Below are 22790 nucleotides of genomic sequence, written 5' to 3'. Positions count from 1 at the left end.
ATGCGCATCAGGGATTGGCACTGATTTATCTGAACTATTGCAAAACTCGAGGGAGGCTTCATCCAAGGACCTCCAAGGGCCAGACAGTTATCATTAGCAGTTACTCAGCACTGAAAACGCTCAAAGCTGAGCACCCAGCCTCTTCAGGGACGCAGCTCCCAGCCAGGAATGCACAGACGCAGCCCACCCTGTTGTGCAAAACCTGTCTTCTGGCCTATCTCTGCAAATGCCCTGGCCTCTGGGCTTAGTCTGTTTTTGTCTCTTGGAAAGATCTTCAGGTTCGAAAGAGTCTCCTCAGGCTGGACTCACCCACCTTTTCTCGGGGCTGCCAATGAACAACTTACACCATGCAAATCACTCAGGGTGGAGGCAAACTTCGTGGCAGAACAGGGCATTCGGATGGTTCCTTTTATGCTTCACAGATCATTTGCATCCTTCTTCTCTGCCTTCGGGGCAACTCCCAGTCAACTGAACACCTGTTTTTAGCTGCCGGAAAGCAGATAAAAAACCTCCTTCTCCACCCAGCCCAATTCACGGCCCTTCCTGATGTTCAGCTGGTGTCACTTGCACCCACCCCACTACTGCAGGCAGGCTGCTCATTGTATCAAGGAGGAGCCACATTTTATCAAAGAGTACATTCCCCTGTTTAAGCGCCTAAAGAATCCCAAAGGCTCGTCAAACCCTGGCTCTCACCCACCTCAGCACACAAAATCCAAGGAGAGCACGAAGCCTTGCACAAGGCCATGGGCTTGGTGGCCCCACAGCAAGTCGATATCAAGAGACCAAAGAGGCCCCAGTCTTAAACTCTGAGCCCCGAGATGCTGATATTGGAGGTGTCAGCCCAGCACAAGCATGTTTCCAAAAAAGGAGGGAAAAAGGAGGGAAGGCAGCTGTTGTGTTGGATGAATTTTATCTGGGAAAACCCAGCCAGACAGAGCAGCCAAGTGAAAATGAGTTTTTTTGACTGGGAACCACTGATACTGCAGAACGCATCCAGCTCTGCTTAGACACGCAACCAGGACCTGCAGTTGCATCCCTTTTCCTTCACATAATCATCGCAGCTCCAAAGATTCGATTTATCCTTATCTCTGGATAGAGAATCAAGGCGCAGCTTGAGATCAGAGACCAGCAATCACCCAACCCAAGGGCACTGTGAGCCCCTGCAATGTCATCTGGTCCCCAGGGCAGATGGATGGAAGCCCCCATTTGGACATGGCCAGAGCTCAGCCAACAGGCAGCGACCATACAGCGTCATTGTGTTTCCCTCACTATATAAGGAAGCATTTTGCCTCTCCAGTGCTGCAGTGAAAATACTGGAATGACCAGTAACAGCAAATTGCAAAATTGCAAATTGCAAAATAAACTATATATGCATACATGCACACACACTCCATCTCTTTGCCCACTTAATACTCAACAACTGTGATGTACTGCAGCGAACTGCATTTCCTCCTTCACCTAAGGTCAAAATCTCAGAATGCATCAATATCAGTTCCACTTTCTCAATGCAGGACAATGGGCTGCACCGCTGAGAGCACGCCTAGGGCATCAGTGGAGACAGAAGCATACAAAAGATCTTCCAGAGCTGCAGCTGTTCGGATAAAACAGCTTGTGCTGCTAAATTTTAACCTTTACTACAAAATATGTAGTCACATTGCAACACAGACTGGCCAGCACATGCTGAGCATTCTGCAAACACACGCAGAAAGCAAAGTTCCTGTCCCAAAAAAGCTTATGGTGAGGAGATGCAGGGGAGGAGGCAGCTCAGCAAAGGCAGATGGATATCTGGAGGGAATTTCCTGTGCACAGGACATGCAGCAAAGTGCACAAAAGCTCTCAAGGGAGATACCAACCAAGAGAGCCCTGACATGTAGGACTCATTTCTTCACATTTTCACACCTGCGGGCTGTTTCTGAGTTACTGGGATGCTGCGTATTTCAGTGCTACACTACTCATACTGGTGCCAGTATTCCATAGGCACAGTGTAAGCTTCAACCCAACCCTTCCCGCTGCTGCAAAGCCACAAGACACACTCCTCAAGAAGCTCAAGGACTGCAGAGAGCTGTTGCAGGGCTGGTTCCCATGAGGGAAGTGCCACAGGGCCATGCTCTCTGTGCCACTGCAGGAGGTGCCTTGCTGGTCCCTGCTGAGACCGCTGCAGCTGGCGTGAGCTGACCCAGTTGGACTGCAGCTGCCTGGGTGATGCTTCAGGAAGGTGCTTACGCTGTCATTTGGGGTGTATAAACACAGAGAGCAGGCTCAGACAAGCTCACAGATTTAGGCTGTGTCCAAACTACTCTCAAAGGAGAAGAAAATTCAAGGGCGCTTGGTAGTTTAGCAGAGGCCCAAGCTCTCATCAGCCAGTGGGTTCGGATATCCAAAGCTACTGCAAACAGCCTGGTCTCAGGTCATTCTGTGCATGGTGCAGACACTGAACTTGCAATTCCTCCAGCCAAATGCAGACCTTTCATCCAGACAAGGCGTCCCCGCTGTGCCTGCAGTACAGAGCAGCAGGCGTTGTAGGGAATGATTCATTCCACAGACACCTACAACAGGTCAGGGGCAGGCACTTCCTAAAATTATCCATTTCCCTCCACTGACTGTTAAAGAAGGCTGGGGGAGACTTGTTCAGCTGCAGGTAATTGCAGCATCGATCTAGAGGAGCACAGCCCATGCCGTGAATCCCAAATGCAGTCAGGCCACAGCCAGATACAAGGTTTGTGTGAGCCACAGACCTTGGCATGCTCGGGTTAGTTTCCAGTCCTCTGTGACCCCGAGAACTTCAGGACTCTAAAGACCTCCCATCAGCCCTGTCCCTATAAAGGCGCATAGACCCAGAAACCCGTAACAAAAAGAAGTCTGGAGGCTCGACAGAAGAGCTCTCACCCAAAGGGCTGTGGGGAAGCCCTGAAGGGTTTGTACCTCTGAGCTCACCAGCGCTGAAAGCTGTCACCACTCACCTCATTTCCCAGGAAGCCCTGGCAGGACCTGAGCTCCCTGCTCACGCTCCTCCTTTCTCCTTTTCGCAGTCAAGCGAGACCTACACAACATCACAACAAAAGAAATGTCAGCAAGCCAAACCCTGTTCCCTCCCTCCAACCAAAAAAGCTTCATTTCCTCTCTTCTCCAAAATAACGCTGCAAAGTAAAGCAATTATATATAAAAGTGTTCACTCCGGCCCCCAAGGTTGCAATCAAAGAGGCAGGGAGTGAAAATCCCCCAGCTATACAAGTGTAATTGCACGCAGGGTGTGACGTGCCCTCCACGGGGTGGGGATGGAGCCCCCCATGAGCAGCCTGGGGATGAAACCCTGAAGTACTGTGCCCACCCCGTGGCGAACACCCAGAGAGATCCAGCAACGGGACACCAAAACGAGCCTGAAGGTCCTCAAGAGACATTCAGGTCAGCTTTTGGGGAAGCAATCCCCCAAACACTCCTGAGGAAGCTCAGCCAGGAGCTCCGGATGGTGAAGGGATGGCGAGCTGCAAGGACAAGGGCTGGGGTAGAGGCCCCCTGCTGTCCCAAAGCATTGACAAGAGGGCACAGGTTTTTCCTACTAGCCATCTCCAGGTCTCATGGATGTCCCCTGATACAACCTGATCGCACAAAGGTTGCAAGGGACACTTGGAGGACACCAGTCTGTTGGTCTGGCAGCTAGCGCTGCTGGGGGTCTGCTTTCTCCCACAAACCAGGGCTCCCTCCTCTTCTTCCTCCCAAGCCATGTCAGGGCAGCCCTATATCACACGGCATCTTTGGTAGCCCAAGCCTGAACCAAGGCAGGGTGGTGGGACTGTTAAGATCAGAATAGCTTCATCATTCAGCGTACTTAACCGAGTGACATTTGCACTGCTAAATTTGGGTGAGTATGAGAAGCATTCCCGCAGAATGGGATGTGGGGGAGGGACAGGCAGTCTCTGGCCTCCTTTAATTCCCTGCCAACCGTTCTGCAACTCAGAGCCCCTGCTCCTCCTGCAAGGCAGAGGTGACACCCCGAGCTACCCTAGTGGGGATGCCAGCAAACCTGGAGATGCTCTGCATTAACCCATTCGATTCAGCATCTGGGCTTGGCTGTTCCAAGAAAATGATCAAGTCAAACTTTCTAAAGCAGAGAAATACCTACAGCTCCCACTGAAACGTGAGGTTTCCAGGAGGTACACCTATCTCAGCACAGGGAAGGAGTCGACAGCCCAGTCTGAAGGCACTGCCCTGAGGGGACGCACTGCTTAGCTCAGTAACAGCCAGCAAGAGTTCTTACATTCAAGCTGCTCTGAGAAGTTGTGAATGCCTCTTATAGGGTGTACATATAGGAACAAGCTGGGAAAAACAGCATTAATACCTGCAGCAAGAATGGGCTACCAGCACAAGCAGCGTGTAGAAAAATCACCCGAACCTGCAATGCAGGTACCATGATCAACACCTGCATCTTCAGTTAGCTCTGTGGAAGTCCAGAGAAATCTGCCTCTGGAAAACCAAGCCATAAGACATCTTTGGGGGGGTTGCTGCCCACATCCAACAAATACTTTAATTAATCCCGGAGCGTGCCAAGTCTGCTGGCATACAAGGTGAGCCAGAAACCTTTCCCAGCACCCACACTGAGAGGTTTGAGCGAGCTTTTGAGGAATCCAGGAGGGAGCCCATGCAACCAGCTGCAGCACTTCAGCTACTGCTGCTCTCCTGGATCACTTCCCAAATGACTCGCACACACACACCAAATCCAGGCTTACTTTCTGTAAAAGTGGGCATCAAACACTCTGACATCAAGAACAATGATTAAAGACACTGAGTTACGAGGAAAGATTAAAAGAGCTAAATATGTCTAACTTGGCTAAGCAATGAGTAAGAGGAGACATGATAAAAGACTCCAGGCATCCGAATGAAGGGAGTGGCGCTGAATTAAAGAACTGAATAGTTCGAATGAATAAAATATCTTTCTGAGAAATGGATCCATCAATGATCTCCCAAGAGATAAAGTACAAGCCTCATTTTTTAGGCATTTAAAACTAGTCACTAGAATCTGCGTTTTTGAGGAGAAATCCACATTGCCCCGGAGGGAGTATGCACGAAACCTTTTCATCTCCCATACAGGATGCTACGAACAAAGCGTGCAATGCCACAGGGAAGCACAATAAACTTGGGAAGAGGCAAGTATTTAACTCCACCTCACCCAAAAAAACAGAGATATGTTTTTTACTGCATAATAATAATAAAAATATTTTTTTTAAAAACAAACAATCAAAGAGGTCTGTAACCAAGATCTTCAGTATCCTCTCTGGCACACTCAGGCTCTTTGCTGGGCGTTTCCAGTTCACAGAAGCAGGCAGGTATAAACAAAATGTTTTTTATTCCTTTGTCTTCAGCAGACCCTAATCCTTACTACCTTGGCTAACAAATAATAATGCTAATAAAAAGGGAAAACAACCACCAGCCCATTCCACACTAACAGGTCTGGGCGCCCTACAAGTACTTGACCGACTCCACCAGGTGAAGGTGCCAGCTGGGAACCCAGAGCTCATCAACTGGGGGAAAAGACAACAGGAACAGCATGTGATGGAGGCTGCACTTACAACCTCCACCCCCAGAAAGCCCCATGACATGGCAAGGTGATAAAATCCTGGAAATCAATTCACTACCTGGCTCTGCTGAGACCATACCCCTCAGAGGAAGCACCCTCTGAACCAGGGGTCTGATGAGCTTGGTAAAATTAGAAGCAAGCCCTGAGAAAACTGCCTGGGATGAGAGCTAAACCTGTTGCACTGGGTTTGCCCCAAAACCCCACGTGTAATGCATGCAGCACACATACGTAGCTAAATACCAACTCTGAAGCCAAAGATTTTGCAGGTGTGTTCACACAACCTCTGATCTCTGGCCTTAGGAGGGTCTCCTGAACATCTCCTTCGGCATGGACCATGCAATGTGCTCAGGGCAAGGAACTTGACCTGAGTGGTGTTTACTGAACACAGAGCATTGGGTCAGGACAGAACGGCTGCCAGTTTCCAGCACCAGCAGCTTATTGATACCTTTCATATACCTGGGGGTTGCAATTCACCTCCAGGAGGTCTTGTAGGGGTGTCTGCTCCTGATATCCTTGATGCAACTTGGCCACTGAGAATCGCTGGGTATGATTTACACAGCTCCTTGGCAGGCTCCTTCACCTTCAGCAGGGAAAAGCCAAAACCCCTCTGCTGGGGGTGCAATTTAAATCACAGTCAAGTTCACTCAGTGGCCACAAGTCATCAAGGAGGTGGCTCTGTCCCTAGTGCCCCGGGCCCCTGCCTCCCCCACAGCAGCAGGGCAGGTAAAGCCAACCCAGGGCCATCGGGTCTAAGAAAAAAACAGCGAGGAGGAAAAAAAAAAAAAAAAAAAAAAAAAAAAAGAATGAAGAGTTTTCATCTAATTAATTCCCTAAACCAGTTCAGTGGGGTTCAGGCAAGTACTAGAAATCTTTCCCCTTTTGGCACAAGGCAGATCAGCTGAACTGCAACATGTGACCACAATCCAAGGCAACCTTTGTTTGCAAGACCAAGAGTGGATCTTTTTGATTTATTTTTTTTTTCTTTCCCACAGCAAGGCTGCTGCAGACCTAAAAGCTTTCTCCATGGGAACACGAGATCCACCGTTTACTGACCGGTGAGTTTTACAGCAAAGCTGAAACAGGACATCCACAGAAAAGTGGTGTTTTTTTATTATTATTATTTGTTTTGTTTTTTGATTGTTTTGGTTTTTTATATGTGGAACATTTTAACACATAGTGAATCTTCTTGCTTTGTTCCTCCATGTCTTTTTAGAAGGCTGAAGCGAAGAGACACTTTGCTTCACCAGGCATCAAGATTTATTGTACATACTGAAGAAACATGACTACCCCATCTGAGAGGAAGGGGTAAAAAAAAAAATAATCATCTGTTTCCATCGGTGCAGCAACACCGATGCTCAAGATAACAGGCTCAGGCCATCACAGTCATAAAGAACTAAAGGCTTGCAGGTTGTATTTAGACACCCACTTCCCGTCCTTTTGAAGTCCATTTTGGGTATCCCCGCTCAGGCTACTTCTGCAGTTTTACTCTGCTCTCATTCAAAGAGATAGACCTCGGGCAACTGAGCTCCTGCAGCTCACGGGGCAGAAGCACAAAGCCCCCCTGCCCCACAGCTCACCCCCACCATGAAAATCTGGGGAAGCCGAGCAATGAAATGTACAATTTTGCCTCTGTAGGGAGCTAAGGGTTATTATTATTATTTATTTATTGCCATTCAGCTAGCTCGCAAGAAACAATTGTCTCCCATGTGGCCAACACACAGACAAGTTTCTATTATTCAAAACATCAGACTGGGGGAATTCATGTGTAAAGAAACCTGGAGAGCAGCCTGAAACAGGAGCAGGTCCAGGTGTAGGGGTACATTCCCTGCATCCCTCACCCAATGCACCGTGCTGCAGCGAGGGTCAATGCGAGAGGCGAGCCCCGATACAGTCCATGCACCCCACCATGGGTGAGCAAGGGCAGGAGGGAAGCTGTAACCCAGAAAACCCAAAAGCTGACTCCTACAGCTCTGTCTGGAGTCGGTGTGGGTGCTCCTGTGCCCAGTGTGACCACAGTTTGCCCTGGCAGGGAAGGGCTCTCATGGCTCCAACCCAGTGACATAGCCAGGGCAGAGCTGGCTGGACAATTAATGACCTATACAGAAACCCACATCCTATTACTCTTCTTTGACTTGCAAAGATGCCAACAGCACAGGTGACAGCAGGACCTGATCCTCGCTGCTCTACCTGCCCACACGGTGTGAACTCCCCACCATGGGCACCATGCCTTCCCCACCACCATCAGCAGAAATGACCACAAGTCCCTGCCATAAGAGTGATTTCTGCGTCCTTCTCCTGCTAGAAGGATGCAGTAGGGTGCCTGTTGATGCTTATGAGAGGTGATGGCCAGCACAGTCCTGAGAGCATCTTGCTTTCCAACAAACTGAGCCCCAGGATATCTTTGGAGCTGCCTGGGAAGGACACGCAGACATGTTCTGCATGTGGGCAGCAGGGATACAGGCACAACACCCAGAAGAACAGGCATACGGTGGTAGTGAAGCATCTTCTGAGAGATGACAGAATCACATAATCACAGAATCATAGAAATATTAAAACACAGAAACTGGCAAGGCCGTTAGGCAGCAGGGCCCAGAAGCCCAGAAGTTCAGCAGCCACAGCACCGCCACCTCCCCTCCAGCCCCAGGCTGCATCCCCGGGTCCTTCAGGAAAGCTCTGGGAAGGTCACGCTTGCTAGGAAGAGACCCAGGAAGGATGAGAAGTGCACTTTCTCACACTGACACACAAATTTTGGTATCTATGTCAATCCCTCTTCCTGCTCAGCAGAGCCTTTGCTGGCAGCCGTTCGCAGCAGACATTTCCCAAATGCTTCCTGCAGCGCTCCCCGCTCTCTCACACTACGATAATTGTTATGCTATTTCTGCTCGAGATCTGAAAAGGCGCCAGGGAGAAAGAAGCGAGTCCTTTTTGGGTGGCTGCTGGCAGAGACTGGGCACAGAAAGGCCCGGCAGCATTGCCCGCTGCAAAGAGAGCCCTCGGCGATGCACCCGCACTCTCCAAGCACCCTGGGCTGGAGCAGAGTGGCACTGAGCAGCCCTGGGCACTGCTGCGAGGAGCCTGGAAAGAGTTACTGCCGGTTTCGGAGGGTTCCTCCTTCCCAACAAGGCAGTAGGGGTGAAGAATGCAAGTGACGCAGCAGCATCCTGGCGGAATAGAGAAAAAAAAATAGCAGAAAAAAAAAAACATCCCCCTCAAAAAAAAAAAAAAAAAAAAAACTAAGGCTGTTTGGATGAGGTTCAGGATGACTACACTTTTACTGTAAGTGTTTAGTAACTTGCAGTCTCATAACCCTTCTCTGCCCACTTGGGGCCACAGCACAGAAATTACGAGCTACAAGAAACACTCCACACACACACACACACACAAATTCCCTGTCCGAGGGAGGACAAAAAAAAAATCTAACAAGTTAAGCCACGTTTCCCATTTAACAGAGACCGATCGCTATTTATTTAACAATTTTAAAGTGTTATTTTAGCCTTCCTGGTTTGTGTGTGTTCAGAGGTTGTTTCTGGGACGCCAGCCAAAGTCTGTCGGAGCCACTCAGCACCAGGAGCGGGAGGAAAAAGCCGAGGGGATGAGCGCAGGGAGGCAGTGGGCAACGCTTCCCATTCTGACAATCTCCCGAGCTGCAGAGCTGGACAGAGCCAGAGGAAAAATGAGGATGGAAAAAAGGAAAGCTGCTGGCAGATCTTCCTTGCTCTCCAGTGTGAGCACGCCAGGAGATAAGGGTAAATCCCCATGGGCACTCGCCTCGCCGGGCTCGTCAGCCAGCTGTCCCTGCCACGGACGGCAGCTTGGCACAGGTCCCCTGCAAGGTGACCTCCTCCTCCCCAGCTCCAGGGAAGCAGTAGCTCACCTGGATGCTCCCCCCAGCACCCAAATCAGATGCTCTGCTGCAACAGCTCCGAGCAGAAATGATGTCCCCAGGGAGGGAGGCACAGAGGTCCCACCGCAGGGATGCCCCACATGGGTATCACCCTGGCAAGGCTCTGGACCCGCCCAGGAGATGCTTTCCCAGCAGAAATGGCCAGATGATGGATTACCCACTTGGGCAGAAATGCTACTTGGTATCCACCTGCTCAGTACGCCCTGCAGCTCCAGGACAAGCACACTGAGGGGAGAACAGAGACATCAAACATCTCCGGGCAGGTACCCTCAGGGTCCCACTCCAGGGTCCTGCACTCAACTTCCCACCTCCAGCTCCTCCACACATCCCTGCACTGGCAGCTGCTGGCCATCAATTCCAACATCCCTCCCTAAGGAGGGATGCGCACACTGTGCCTCTAGACCAGCCTTTGGGATCGACCTGGAGCAGACAGGCAGAGGCATGATGCTGTGTTGCAAAGGCTGCTGCCCCAAACGACAGCTCTCAAACATCAGGAACAAACCAAAATTCCATAAAGTCGAGTGCCTGGCTGCAGAAGCCAAGCAAACACTGCTACTTACCCCTGTACCTTACTAAAGTGATGAACAACTAACAGGAACAAACCCAGTGCCCAGTGATGGAGGCTGCGATACACACGGCTCAGACACCAGCCAGCCCCTTTCACACTCACAAAATACATGCTTGATCAGTTAAAAAAGATCCCCTCTTTTGCCCATATTGAAGCATCAAATGCTGCCTTCACCAGCAACTTTCTCCACCGCCCGCTCTGCAGCACACAAGCTGCTGCGCAGCAGCTGGCCCGTGGGGTTGGGAAACGTTTGCATGCAAGCACAAAGAGAAGCTCTCACCGGTTGCTTAATAAAGGCCTGATTCAGAGCCTCCTGAAGCGGATGGGAGAGTCCAGCTTTCTCAGATATGGGCCAGTAGGATCATGGCTAAGTCAAGGCTGCCAAGCCCTGCCTCCGAGGAGCCACGATGCTCCGAGGGCTCTCTGCCACGGCTCCCCACTGCTGGTGCTCCCAGCACACACGCTTTCTCAATGCTCCCATGCCAAATTGCCATGCTTGCTGCCAATCTGAGGCTGGCGGGCAGCAAGATGTTACAGGCTCTTCTCCATCTGCTGCAGATGTGCTGCATACCAGGAGACCTGCTGCAGTGACTCGCTCTGGGTGCCTGCAGAGTTGCAACTCCAGCCCTGCCCTGGCAGCCTATAAAGGGAGATAAAGAGTGTGCACATCAGTGGAGCCCTGCTAAGGCATGCCAGCCTCGAAAGTGCCTTCTTAAAAATGATTTTGGGGTGAAAAGATACAGAAGGGAGTCAAACCACAGGGAGGAGACAGAAGTCACCAACTGGTTTGGGAGAGGCAGTGATAACCGGGACACTCGCAAGAGCCAGACAAAATAGCTGCATGTGGCCAAATATTTGGGTAGCCACAGCCACTTGGACTACCCCAATAAACTCGTATTAATACAAGCCCAAATGTACACCAAGGATAGAATGCCCCATCCACCAGAGACGTGTCCAAATGAGGTCCCTGAATAAGGATCTGCAGCAGGACTCGGGGCTGCAATGACACAAAGTAAGACAAGGGTACGGGGCAGCACTGGCACCTTACAGGTGCTTCTGCATGCTACCCATCAATACTAGCACCAGCACGATGACCTTGGACCAGGCAAGTGGAAACTGCATCAAATACCCTGACCCTAGGAGCTGCAGTTTCCCCCTGGGAGAAGAAGTTTGCTGTTGCAAAGCTTGGAGCTGGTGCTGCCCTGAGGGCTCAGTGGAGGTCTCCTCGCTGGCTCTTTGGAGGTCTCCATCGCTGCAGGAGGAGTTTCATCCCCCCTCGCTGGACAGGACAGGGTGCTCGGGCAGATGCAGTGACCTGACCCAACCTGGAAGCCTCATAGCTCCTCCCAGTCCCATTTTTTTTAATGATGCACATGTTACTGTACAGACAGACACCTTGGAAATGCAGGGCAAAGGGTGCCGCCAGTAAATAATCATGCCTGGGCATGAACAAGTGACCAAGGGGACACACACTTCCCATAGCAGCCTCCAAGCCAGTCTCAGTGCCATCAGGGCAGCACATGCTCCCCACGTCCACTTTGCTGCTGTCCAGGCTGGGTGGCACAGAGATAACCCAACACCTCACTCACCCACCCTATGTATCTGTGAGACAGTCTGGGGTCTCACCCTGCCCCTACCAAGCATGTGAGAAATAAAAACCTTCAGCGTTGCCCAAACCACCCGCCATGGTTTGCAAAATCAGGGTGGGTTTGGGCAACTCTGGGCGCTTTCTGCATGCCCCAAGAAGCGTCCCCGTGATGCTGCTCCTCTTACACTGCTCTCAGCAGCCCTGCCACAAGCTCACTTCCCAGCAAAATGCACTTGGTGGACATTTCCTCTGATACAACATCATGGGGAGGAACTGCCTGGGCAGCCTTCAGCTTTTCTGCTGGAGAAAAAAAAAAATCATTCCTCCTTAGATCATGTTCATACCCAACAAAGCTTGCACATGCTGTAATGCAGTCCCCCGCCCCATGGGAGCTCTTTGTTCCATGCTTTGTGCTCAAAATCATCTTGTTTTTATTTATTTACACACAGTGTAAGTCTCTTGCAGCCTGTCCAACTCAATTGCCAGTTGCTCACCTCTCCGCAGCGTGGGTTTATGACTGCATTTGACTTCTTTCCAGTGTAAGCCCCAGCCTGTGAGCTGCGAGGACGCAGCAACAAACAGCAATTTGGTTTTCTTCTTCTTCACCTTCTCAGTAACCTTTTTAAGGCAAATTATCATGATTTTTTAAACAACCTAGACCAACACAAGTCAGAATCAGCACCTCACATGTTGCCTGTGTCAACATCAAGCTCTTTTTTTCTTTTTTTTTTTTTTTTTTTTTTTTAAAGGGAAATTTCAGCAGTGACTGAGCTAGAACTGAAACCCAGGGCTGGGTAGCGAGGCTCAGATCTGCATCCCCCGAGACACTGCGCTCAGCGCAGCACAGGGTCGCAGCACGGCAAGGGAGCCCTGCACACCGTGTGGAAACTGCTGCAACCTCTGGAAAAGAGCAGGCGTACCCAGTAGTTCTGCCTATCTATCATCTTCCTCATCGAGGCACTTTTATGTCCTACTGTGATTTTAAAAGCCAGCGCATGCTGTTTTAGGTTTGATGCTACGCATTCTTAATACCGACCAACCAATACCAGAAAACCCTTTCTTCTTGTGGTAAAACCCTCAGGGTCTTTTCCCTCAGGGGTACAGCTGGGAGGGCAGAAGAGACAAAGCATTTAGCATTTAATCATAAGCATAAGTATCAGCTTGAATCATCTGGGCTCGGGAGGGCTGGAGAGCATTCCCAGCAGCTGTGAACACCGGGTGAGACGGCAGTCGCAGGGGTATTTGGTTTAGCATTCACGGGGCGGAAATCATCAGCTTGCATCACGGCACAGGGTGACCAATTTGTGGTCAACGGAGCGGCTCCCAGGAGCCAAAAATGCAGTCATGTCGGAAATCTGGACTCGGACTGCCAGGAGACAACTCCTCAGTGCTGGGACACGCAGGCTCAGCAGGACCGAAGGGCAGCAGCCAGACGCATGCCAAAATGTGGATGCAAGGACTGCAGAAACACTGGGCCAGGAGGGATGTCCAACAGCCATCCAACCCTGAAGCCCTCTTGGCTCATTTGTCTCCGTGCTGCTCTCCAAGGCAACACCGGCTCCGCTCTTGCCAAGAAGGAAGCCAGACTCAGCTGCAGCTCCCAGCCACCAGCAGCATTCGTCCCGCCATCCAGGAAGGGCTGCTGGGACGCTAACAAAGTGTTTTCTAATCCCTTTTGGCCCAGCTCCAGAAACATTCGTTCGTCCCTCACTGCCACCACCAGGAGCAGGAACCTGTACTTTGAGGAATACCAGCCGGTCCCATTGCCACCGGGCACATCCAAGCTGAGGCACTGCAAGGCAGCGTCCAGGAAAGCGCTGCTTTATGGGCAGCCTTCCTCGGGTCCTGTCCTCAGCTGAGGAGAGATGCTGTGCTCCTCACACCACCTTCCTGGGCATCCCAAATCTGCAACCTTCCCTTCGAGTCTCTATTCAAAAGAGATGTTCAACCTCTTCTCTTCTTGCCCTTCCTCCTGCAACCTATCCATTGGCCAGGCAAAATCATGCAGCCACATTGTGAAATAATTTTAGGGACATTTTGGGGCTTTATTTCTCTATACAAATATAAGTTCTTTTGTCTAGCTCACAGTATCAACATATAGACAGACCATCGTGGCTACACCACTGCCCAGATGATGAGCTGCAGCTCAGGAACACCAGGAGAGCAGACACACCTGGCTCCAAAATCACTGCTAAAGACAGCATCCCATCCAACCATGCCTAACACCTGTGGTTGTTTTGTGGTTGTTTTTTTGTTTTTTTTTCCCTAGGTTTAGCATATGCAAACCTTCTCGCTATTCCTCATAAGTGAAGTTTCCCAAACAGCAGCTCCATCTTCCCAAGCCACCTGCTTTCCTATTAAAAATAGAGGGGCAGAGACTGGATGCTGTGTTTTCAAGCAAGGTTTCATGAGACAACCGAGACAGAATTGTTACCTTTGCTGTTTTCCTGTGGACTATTCAGGATTTGCCTTTCTTGTAACAGCATCTGACTCCTAATACACAACCAGACTGTGATTCACTGCGGCTCCCAGACCCCCTTCTGCAGTTAACCTGTTATTGTTCATTCTGGGTACGTGCATACCATTTCCAACTGCACTAATTTGCATTTGTCTTTACTAAATTTATTTTTCTTGTCTTCAAAGCACCCCTGTAGCTTCAGACAACTGCAAGCAAGGATACTAACACCTGAAGCACCTGCAATGCCTCTGGTTGCATTTTATCTTCTGTATCCTTTGCAGCCTACCATATAACCTACTACAGAAACTAGACCTTAAGCAGACTCCTCAAAATGCCTTACTGATCCAACAGCAAACCATTTTATTTTTATTTTTTTTAAGTATAGCTTCTTAAGTACCCAATTATGACTATTTCATCTTGGTCGTATTTCCCAAGTTTGTTTATCAAACTGTCAATGTTTCCTCGAGAGCTACTCAACAGCTTTCAGCACTTTTTTTGGTGCAGTCACTAAAACGCCACCACTGGCATGAGTAGCTCTTGAAGCCCTCCATCTCTGCCGAGCTGGTAACTCAGACAATATGAGCGAAAATGGAAGAGCTCTGCAGTTATTTCAAGTTTTCTTAGAGGTCGGATCATGCAGATTATGCAGACTAGGTGAAGAATCACTGCTTTTCCTCAAGTCTTACCTTCCGAGCTGGGTTTCACTGATCTCCTTGCTGTTATTTCCCATGGCCGAGCTCCAGGGCTGCGGGAGCCCATGAAAAAAAGCTGACATCCAAAGGGTTAACAACGTTTTTTTCCCAATCTTTAACTCACAAAAATGATTCCCACTTGAAAAAGGAGTACTTCATTTAAAAGGAACAGTGGTTGGGAAGGGTAATAAAGCACTCAGAAGGAAATTAAAAAAAAATTATAAAAAAAAAAGGAAGCCAGGGGAGAAAGCAAAATAACACTTCCAGAAAGTTTTCCAAAGGAAAATGAGTAACCACTTGTTATTAAATGATAAATCACAGTCCTCAGGAAGTGGCATTGTCTGTGGTCTATTTTTAATGAGCAAACAGCCATGTCACTGGCATGAGGGCTGAGCATGCTGATGGCGTGAGTCTGTGGACAGCGGGAGCGCTCGCCGGTGACCATCTCCTCATTCCTGCCAGTCTCACTGTTTATCAGGGACAGCGAGACCATGGAAAACAAGCAGCTTGGAGGAAAAAAAAAAAAAAAAAAAAGCACCCAGGACAACAAACAAGGCTGCTACTTTCCAGGGAGGGAGAACAGGAGGAAACGCTACAGACCAAGCGAAGGAGCCAGGCCATGAGTTCTATCAGCCAAGGTGCTACCAGGAAGCAAATCCGTGACAATCTCGGTGACCTCAAGGGGATGCAGGACAGCATCTCCCACGCATGTGAGCATCCTCTGAACCACAAGATGAGGAATCTGGGCATGCAACAACCTCTCAACCTCTCTTCTCTGGTATCTGCCACTGAGACTGAGCTGTCTGGGGCACCTGTGGAGTGTGATGGGACCAGCACCTCACACTGCAGCTCCATCAAGATTGACGCCACTTCAAAGGTCTAACAAGCTGCATTTGATGTCGATAATGAGTCTCAGATTCCTGTGGTGAATGACTCAGGCCCTCGGGCTGGCTGGGAGTAGCACACTGTGTCCATGGGAGGGAAAGCAAAAGTCAGCAGAACTAGCTGGAGGCACAACCCCAGAACCAGATCACTTCCAGTTCAAGAACTGGGGAGCCTGTGGGCCACAAGGGGACTGGTGCACACAGACAGATCCTGATGGATCCAGCGGCACTGTACGAAGGTGGTGATGGAAGATTTGGGCTGGGGTGGCATTCCTGGGATGGAGAAGGGCTGGGTGCTGCTGTCAGCCCCACACGGCACAGCACGTGCCCCCAGGGGCTTCCTGATCCCAAGGCAGATCCCAGGAGGGACAAGCAGAAGGCAACCAGCTACCTCTGCATGGGGCCATCTGCTGCTGCTTATTGTTTGAATCAGAGTCCCCAGAGGACCACAAGCTGTCAGGCAGCCTGCCTTCACATGGCAAGCTGTGCACAGCAGCAAGGAGAACGTTTCTGGCACCGTGCACCAAGCGTGACAATCTCCAAAGCTTGAACCAAGCACCTTGTTCCATTGCTCCTGCTGCTGAGCTCGGCTGCATATCAGGCACCTCTTCCACGCAGTCACACCTACAAAACTTCCCAAGGAAAAGGATTGGGAATGAGCAGGAACCTATAAACGGCTCATGGACCTGAGATGAAATACAGCGCTCTTCACCTTATTTCAAAACGTGTCACATTGCAATTCTGCACCTTAACTCAGCTCTCACTGACCTGGTGCAAAAAGACCGTAATTACTCAATTTCTCAACTGTTTCTGACATTTTTTCATAGATGAGGTTTAAGCCTTTTTTTTTTTTTCCCTTTCCTTTTAACAGGAACAAAACCTCACAGTTTGCAAGAGATTATACAACACACACACACGCATCACTGTTCCAAAACAGTGTCTGAAAGCATTTGTTTGATTTCCCCCCTACACCCCTGTAAAACACCACCCTGCTGGTCTCATTTATTGTGCGGCATTTTGCAACGAAGCGTAAAAACGGTATTAATCATAGCTCCGAAAAACACAAACTTCTCTGAGGTTAGAAGTAACCATTTGGAAGGAAAACTTCCAGGAGCCAGAGGGACCGACAGGACTGGAGACTGAAGTCCCTCTTTCAAAGGCCAAGTGTATCCCAGTATATCCCTTGGACAGCTGCCCCGTGCCAAAGTTATACTACGTTATTCTTTATGCTTGTCTGCGGGTCAGTACAAGTAGCAAGAAAGAGATTTGGTTCAAAATCAGGATAAATACCCAAAGTGAATGGGGAGGTTCAGTGGGCGAATGCGTCGTAAATCTAACGGGAGGCTCTGCTCTAACTACAGCTTTTGCACAGATCGATGCCTGCAGCCTCAGCTCTGCTCTGCTCCCTGTCTCCCTTGCCAGGATGATGTGGGCATGGGGCACGCTCCCCTTGGGTGTCCCAGACCGAGCACCAACACCCCTGGCAGAAAGAGTGGTCTCAGCAACGGTCAGAAACACGGAAATCTGGAAAGACTATGCCCCCCAAAAAATATATTTTATATATATATATATATATATACATATATCATTATATCTATCACTATATATATATAATTATCATCTTTATGTTTTCTGGCCAAACATCATTTAAGAAAATTACGTTATAGAGAAATCAACCTCCACTTCTGCAGATTTTGCGTGAAGACAAGGAGTGGCTTCTGTCGAAGATGAAGGTGGGAAAAAACTATGAGGCTATTTTCTAGATGAGATGCTTTAGCAGAGCGTTGCAAAAGGCTTTGGAATCCCTTCACTTAGGAGGGAGAATATTAATAATTTTAAACCTTCCTTTTAAATTAGGAAGAGCGTTAAAAGAAACTATTGAAGGAGAAAAACCATCAAGCCCACCACAGCATCCAACTCAAACACTGGCATTTCCTCTCAAGCCCCAGAAACGGTTTCAATGAGCTGGCACCCAAGGAATTTACCTTCTCCTCGCTCCTCCTTCCCTGCTGTCAGCTCCTCAGCCGCTCTCCCTTCATATCATGTTCCCAGCACCCCAACAGGAGGGTGTTTCATGCTGAGCACCCAGGCACCACTCACCTTCATGCTGAATCCTCCCCACACCTTCAGCTCTCCAGAAACCCGAGCAGAGCTGGGGGCAGAGGCGGTGCAAGCAAGCACAGAACGTCTTGCAGGGCATGCAAAACATTTCACTGTACTCGCTCTCCTCCTCAAGCAATTCATCAGGGGTTGTGTTTTCTGTTGGTTCTTTTTTTAACTTTGCAAAGTAAGATAAGGTCAATCAAATGCTTCAGGCTGAAGGATGGTGGCAAAGAGGTTCAATTAAGCAATTAAGAATCTGTCTCTGGTTTTCCACCATATTGCCCAGCTGTCGATGTGTATCTATGGGATTCTGTGAAGATCACAGAATCACAGAATTTTCTAGGTTGGAAGAGACCTCAAGGTCATCGAGTCCAACCTCCAACCTAACGCTAACAGCCCTCCACTAAACCATATCCCTAAGCTCTACATCTAAACATCTTTTGAAGACTTCCAGGGATGGTGACTCCACCACTTCCCTGGGCAGCCTGTTCCAATGCCTCACAACCCTTTCAGTGAAGAAGTTCTTCCTAACATCTAACCTAAAACTCCCCTGGCTCAACTTAAGCCCATTCCCCCTCGTCCTGTCACCAGGCACGTGGGAGAACAGGCCAACCCCCACCTCGTTACAGCCTCCCTTGAGGTACCTAAAAAGAGCGATAAGGTCACCCCTGAGCCTCCTCTTCTCCAGGCTGAACAAGCCCAGCTCCCTCAGCCGCAAATGATGAGTGACCCAGAAGGGCTAAGGCTGGCAGGGCCCTCTGGGGTCCATCTGGTCCCATCCTGCCCAAGCAGGGACACCCAGAGCAGGGTGTCCAGCACCACGTCCAGGTGGTTTCTGAATATCTCCAAGGAGGAGACTCCACAATCTCTCTGGGCAACCTGTGCCACTGCTACCTCTAGTCCTCCAAAGGATCAGGTAGCAGCATGTGGAGCTGCTCCACGAGGAGACTCCTATGTCCCTCAGTGCTCTGAATGTTTTTGTCTTGTCCCAGGACATTTGGGAATTTTCATCATTGGGAAAAGCCATTTGGGGCACAGGGCAGCAGGGCCAGGAGCCTGACAGCACGCTGGGAGGCAGGTGCAATTGGTGGCAAAGACAGCTCTGGTACAAAGCAGCACTGCAGGCACTGAGCAGAAAGTTAATATTTTTAATTTTTATTTTTATAAAACTCTACTTCATATTAGAATGGCAAGAGAAGAAAGTAATCCATTATTGATCTTTTTCTTTCTTTTTAATCAACAACCCCAGACTTTTGTGTGTGGTGAAGTTCTCTCCTTACACAAAGCATGTGTGCCTCTGCCTGTCTCAGCTGCTGATACAGCTTCTTATCAGCACATTTCATTCTCTCCCTTTCTTGCAAGAGCCCTGCGAGGTAAAAGGAGGATATTATCTTCATATTTAAGAGGCAAACAAAGGATGACAGGGATAGGGCCACCTTGCTATCGAGGTTTTTGCAAAAGCAGGAACAATGTGGCAGCCCAAGATTTAGCACAGGCCCAGTGGTCAGCAGTCGTGCTGGTCCCAAGGCAGCAGCCAAAAACTCAGAGACGTCTCCAGGCACCACAGCTCCATCCTCGACTTCCATACAGATGCACATTTGCACAGAGAGCTGTGTAGAGCCATCCTTTTCCTCCATCTCTCAGCAAGGAGCCCCAGTTCTTGGGCACTGAGTTAGAGAAGCTGAGTTGCAGATCTCCACCTCGCGCTGAACCTCTGCTGCAGCACAACCATGCTCTGAAACCCCACAAACCTCAATGAACCTCAGAGGACACGGCCCCTGAGGTTGCTTCTGCCCATTGCAGTGAAAACAAAGACAAAATTAGTTTATCCAGCAGACAAGTGGCAACTGTTCTGAGGCAAGCCCTGCTGTCAGTGACTTGCAGGGCAGGCTTAATTGCAGCAGGGGTCAAAGAACTCAGCCTTACCCTTGCTCTTCCCACTGGTGTATTTTTGGAAAAACAGTATGTGCAAACACTGGCAAAGTGCAATCTCATTTCTCTGCAAAGGATGCTTAAATATGCCCTTTCCTTCAGGAAAAATAGAGGAAGAGCTACTCAAAACCTACATGCCAGCCAGTCCAGCGACCAAGTGCCATCCTCCAATAGCTTTTTCAGACAGTCATGAACTTCAAATTTATTTTGTCTCCTGCTCCCAGCAGTTCCTAAACACTGCGAGCTAAATATTTATAGAAGAGTCACTGTTTGTTTAAGTTTCAATCTGTACTTGCTGAGCTCCACTATGCCCAGACCCCAAAATGACAGTTGATTACAGAAGAGCCTGAAAACAAGGCAGAGGAGACCCTGATGCTTACCAGACCTTTCATCTGGACACTTTCTCTTGTTGTTGTTTTGGGTTGCCTCTCACAGCTGGCAGCGCTCCTCCTGCTGGGATCCTGCTTCAGCACAGCTACACAAAAGTGCTCATTTAATAAGAAAGCCTGTAAAATCTGGCTTGAAGAATGCGACGGGTGCAGAGCGAGGATGCTTCAAAGGAAAGCCAAGCATCAAATGTATTGGCACATTCGTGCTTGGTGCAGCCCGGTTTTGGGGAGCCCCTGGTGCACCTCAGAGCCTGGTCCTCTGTGACTTGCAATGAAACATCTGAATTGCTCCTGAAAACACAATTTAAGCAGCTGAACTGCTTTACAGCATGTAGCAAGGCAAGGCACAAACACCTCAGAACACCTGAGACTGTGCAAGCAGCCCACCTCAAGTGGCTTGCATCCCACCACAGATTTAAGTGCAGGTCAGCAAGTCCCACACTGAACTGTCCCCTGTGTCTTTACTGGATTAAGGTTCAGCTTTTCCAGTTAACCACAGTGTCCATTCCAATGCTAAAAAGTTCTCCAATAGCTTGTAGAGTACCCACGGGTAACTGACCATCTGCCACAGGTTGAAGACATCGCATCTACTGACACGCTTCTGATAAAAGCTCTATGGTGCTGCACTGTTACAGATGAGCCCAAAGAAGTTAACTACTCTTTGGACGAGGTATTTTCATCTTATTCATCCTGTAAAGTTGTGTGTGGGTGCACGAAAAGGCTCGGGATATAAGTGACTTACATGCTTGGCACTCACCTCTGCTGCGATACAGACGGGAGGAAGGTGCAGACGAAGTGTGGGGCTATCAAGCAGCACCACGCGGGTCTGCCGCGAGCCTGGGTACCTGGACAGAGCATTTCATCCTGCAGATGCTCAGCTTCAGCTTTGCCAGCTCCCAGGCTGACAGCAGAGGCAGAAGAGGACTGCGAGCAACACCCAAGCATCTTCTCAGCATCTCCTGATGACTGCCCAAGGCTGGTATTTCCCTTCAGAAAGTTCCCATGTGAGGACCTGAGCAGAAGGTGGCATATGCACCTCAGACAGGTGGCAGACTGAGACATCTTTGCCCAAATCCGTCTATTCCTAGCCCATCTGCTGATTTGAGCAGCCCCTCAGAGGAGCGCTTGCTGCTGAAGTACTCAAAACCACCACCAGCAGCTACTTGGCTGTGCTCAAGATCAAGATAAAAACCTTTCTCAACACTGCAACAAGGGGGGACTCAGCACCATCTCCCCATTCTGAGCTTCCCTGGCTCAAGACACCTCTCCCCAACAAAATAAAAGCAAGATGCTTGTGATCAGGCACCACGATGACATCAAAATCAGGTTTGCATGCTGCCGTCACCACTGGGATTCTCGAGACCCAGGGCGAAAGCCTGCGTGCGGATGAATAACCCAACCACGCAAACAACTGTGCCACTGCGCTACACGCCCTTCTCCTTGCAGACAATTTCCATCCCTGCATGTGTATGCACACGCAGACAGGAAAGCACCTTAATGAGCTTTATGTGTGCGCTCGTATGTGCATTCCTGAATCACAGCTCCGCACATGAATATGCATGGGTATGCAGGCACACTGCGAGCAAGGCTGATAGAAGAGATTAAAGAGAACACCGAAACATGTAGGAGGTTGGAAATAATGACAAGCACTTTCATCAGTAAAACCCAAATTACCCCGTCTGCACTCAGCCTCTCATCTCCTACCGAGCAAGCAAAGCTGCTTATTACAAAGATGCCTTTACCGTAATCTGACTTGTACAGAAACGAGAGGAGCTGCCCTCTCTCTCAAACACTTTATTTTTCTGCTTCTCGGGGGACAGATCGATTGTGAGAAATGTGGGAACATGGGGAAAATATCACCCCTGCATCCCATGGCTGCTCATGCTGGGTGCTGGCCCCGTGGTCAGTGGGCAGAGCCACTCCTCCAGCACCAGCCGTGCCACTAACTCTGCCACTTCAGCTCCACCAGACACAGGAACTCCAAGTTTTACTGGGATGCTAAATGGAGCCTTTGCCGTTTTATTTGAGCCGATCCTAAAAATAAAAAATAAAAATAAAAAAAACGCAGCCCCCCCCCTTTTGCATTTACATAAATATTGGATCTGAGTGCTTTGTGCTCTTAAGAAGTTAAAAATAGGATACAATATCAAGTCTATGTGCTGCATCTTTTATCAAAGCCTTTTATGAACATCAAACCAGCTCCTCTGCTCTCTTTTATACTTCCCCGCCATCACTCACTATTCATAAAAGGAGACTAAGGAGATACAAAGGGTAAGGCACTTCCCAGCACTGCCATAGGAAGCTGGAGACAAAAACAGCTTTTGCTCAAAGCTCTGAAATCTAAGAGCAATTTTGTGATATATTGTCAGTTTTAGAACAAGGAGATGAATAATAGATATTCAAAATGTAATAATACTTTCACAAATAAACAACGCTTTGCAGTGTCAAACCTTTTCAGAAGCCCTGTCAGCCTTTTCGGGAGGATCAACAGGGAAATCACAGCAACACCACTGGGAAGCAAATGCTGCTAGAATAAACACGTGTTTAGCCAACAGGCAAGGCTCCTCTGAGGTGCTGCTATGTCCAAACACCAGCTGTGTCCTCCAGATATACACATCCAGATCCCCTCTATAAATCGAGAAGGTATGGAGATTAACAAGATGAACCAGAAACTCGTCAGACACAAACTTGATTTTGACC

At 49.2% G+C, this 22790-nt stretch overlaps 1 protein-coding gene across 11 annotated transcripts in view; it reads right to left on the bottom strand.

The window, feature by feature from the left end:
* The window catches only part of LOC311432873 (uncharacterized protein), an 89197-nt gene that overhangs the window by 16008 nt on the left and 50399 nt on the right, over positions 1-22790 (bottom strand). For 8 of the 11 annotated variants that reach the window (XR_014690387.1, XR_014690388.1, XR_014690390.1 and 5 more), the window contains one exon: positions 2961-3040. The exons of 2 other annotated variants lie outside the window; for them this stretch is intronic. Coding sequence is in view for 1 of the 9 variants with exons in the window: in XM_084511444.1 (XP_084367570.1) it covers positions 20848-21102 (255 nt within the window). In the remaining 8 variants the exon portion in view is untranslated. Of the gene's footprint in view, positions 1-2960; positions 3041-20847; positions 21103-22790 lie in introns of all 11 variants that reach the window. One more of the 11 variants, XM_084511444.1, reaches the window with a different exon arrangement.

This window comes from Aythya ferina, assembly GCF_964211825.1.
Source record: "Aythya ferina genome assembly, chromosome: 2".
In the NCBI taxonomy this organism is placed as follows: Eukaryota; Metazoa; Chordata; class Aves; order Anseriformes; family Anatidae; genus Aythya; species Aythya ferina.
This window is presented reverse-complemented; position numbering and strand designations above follow the sequence as displayed.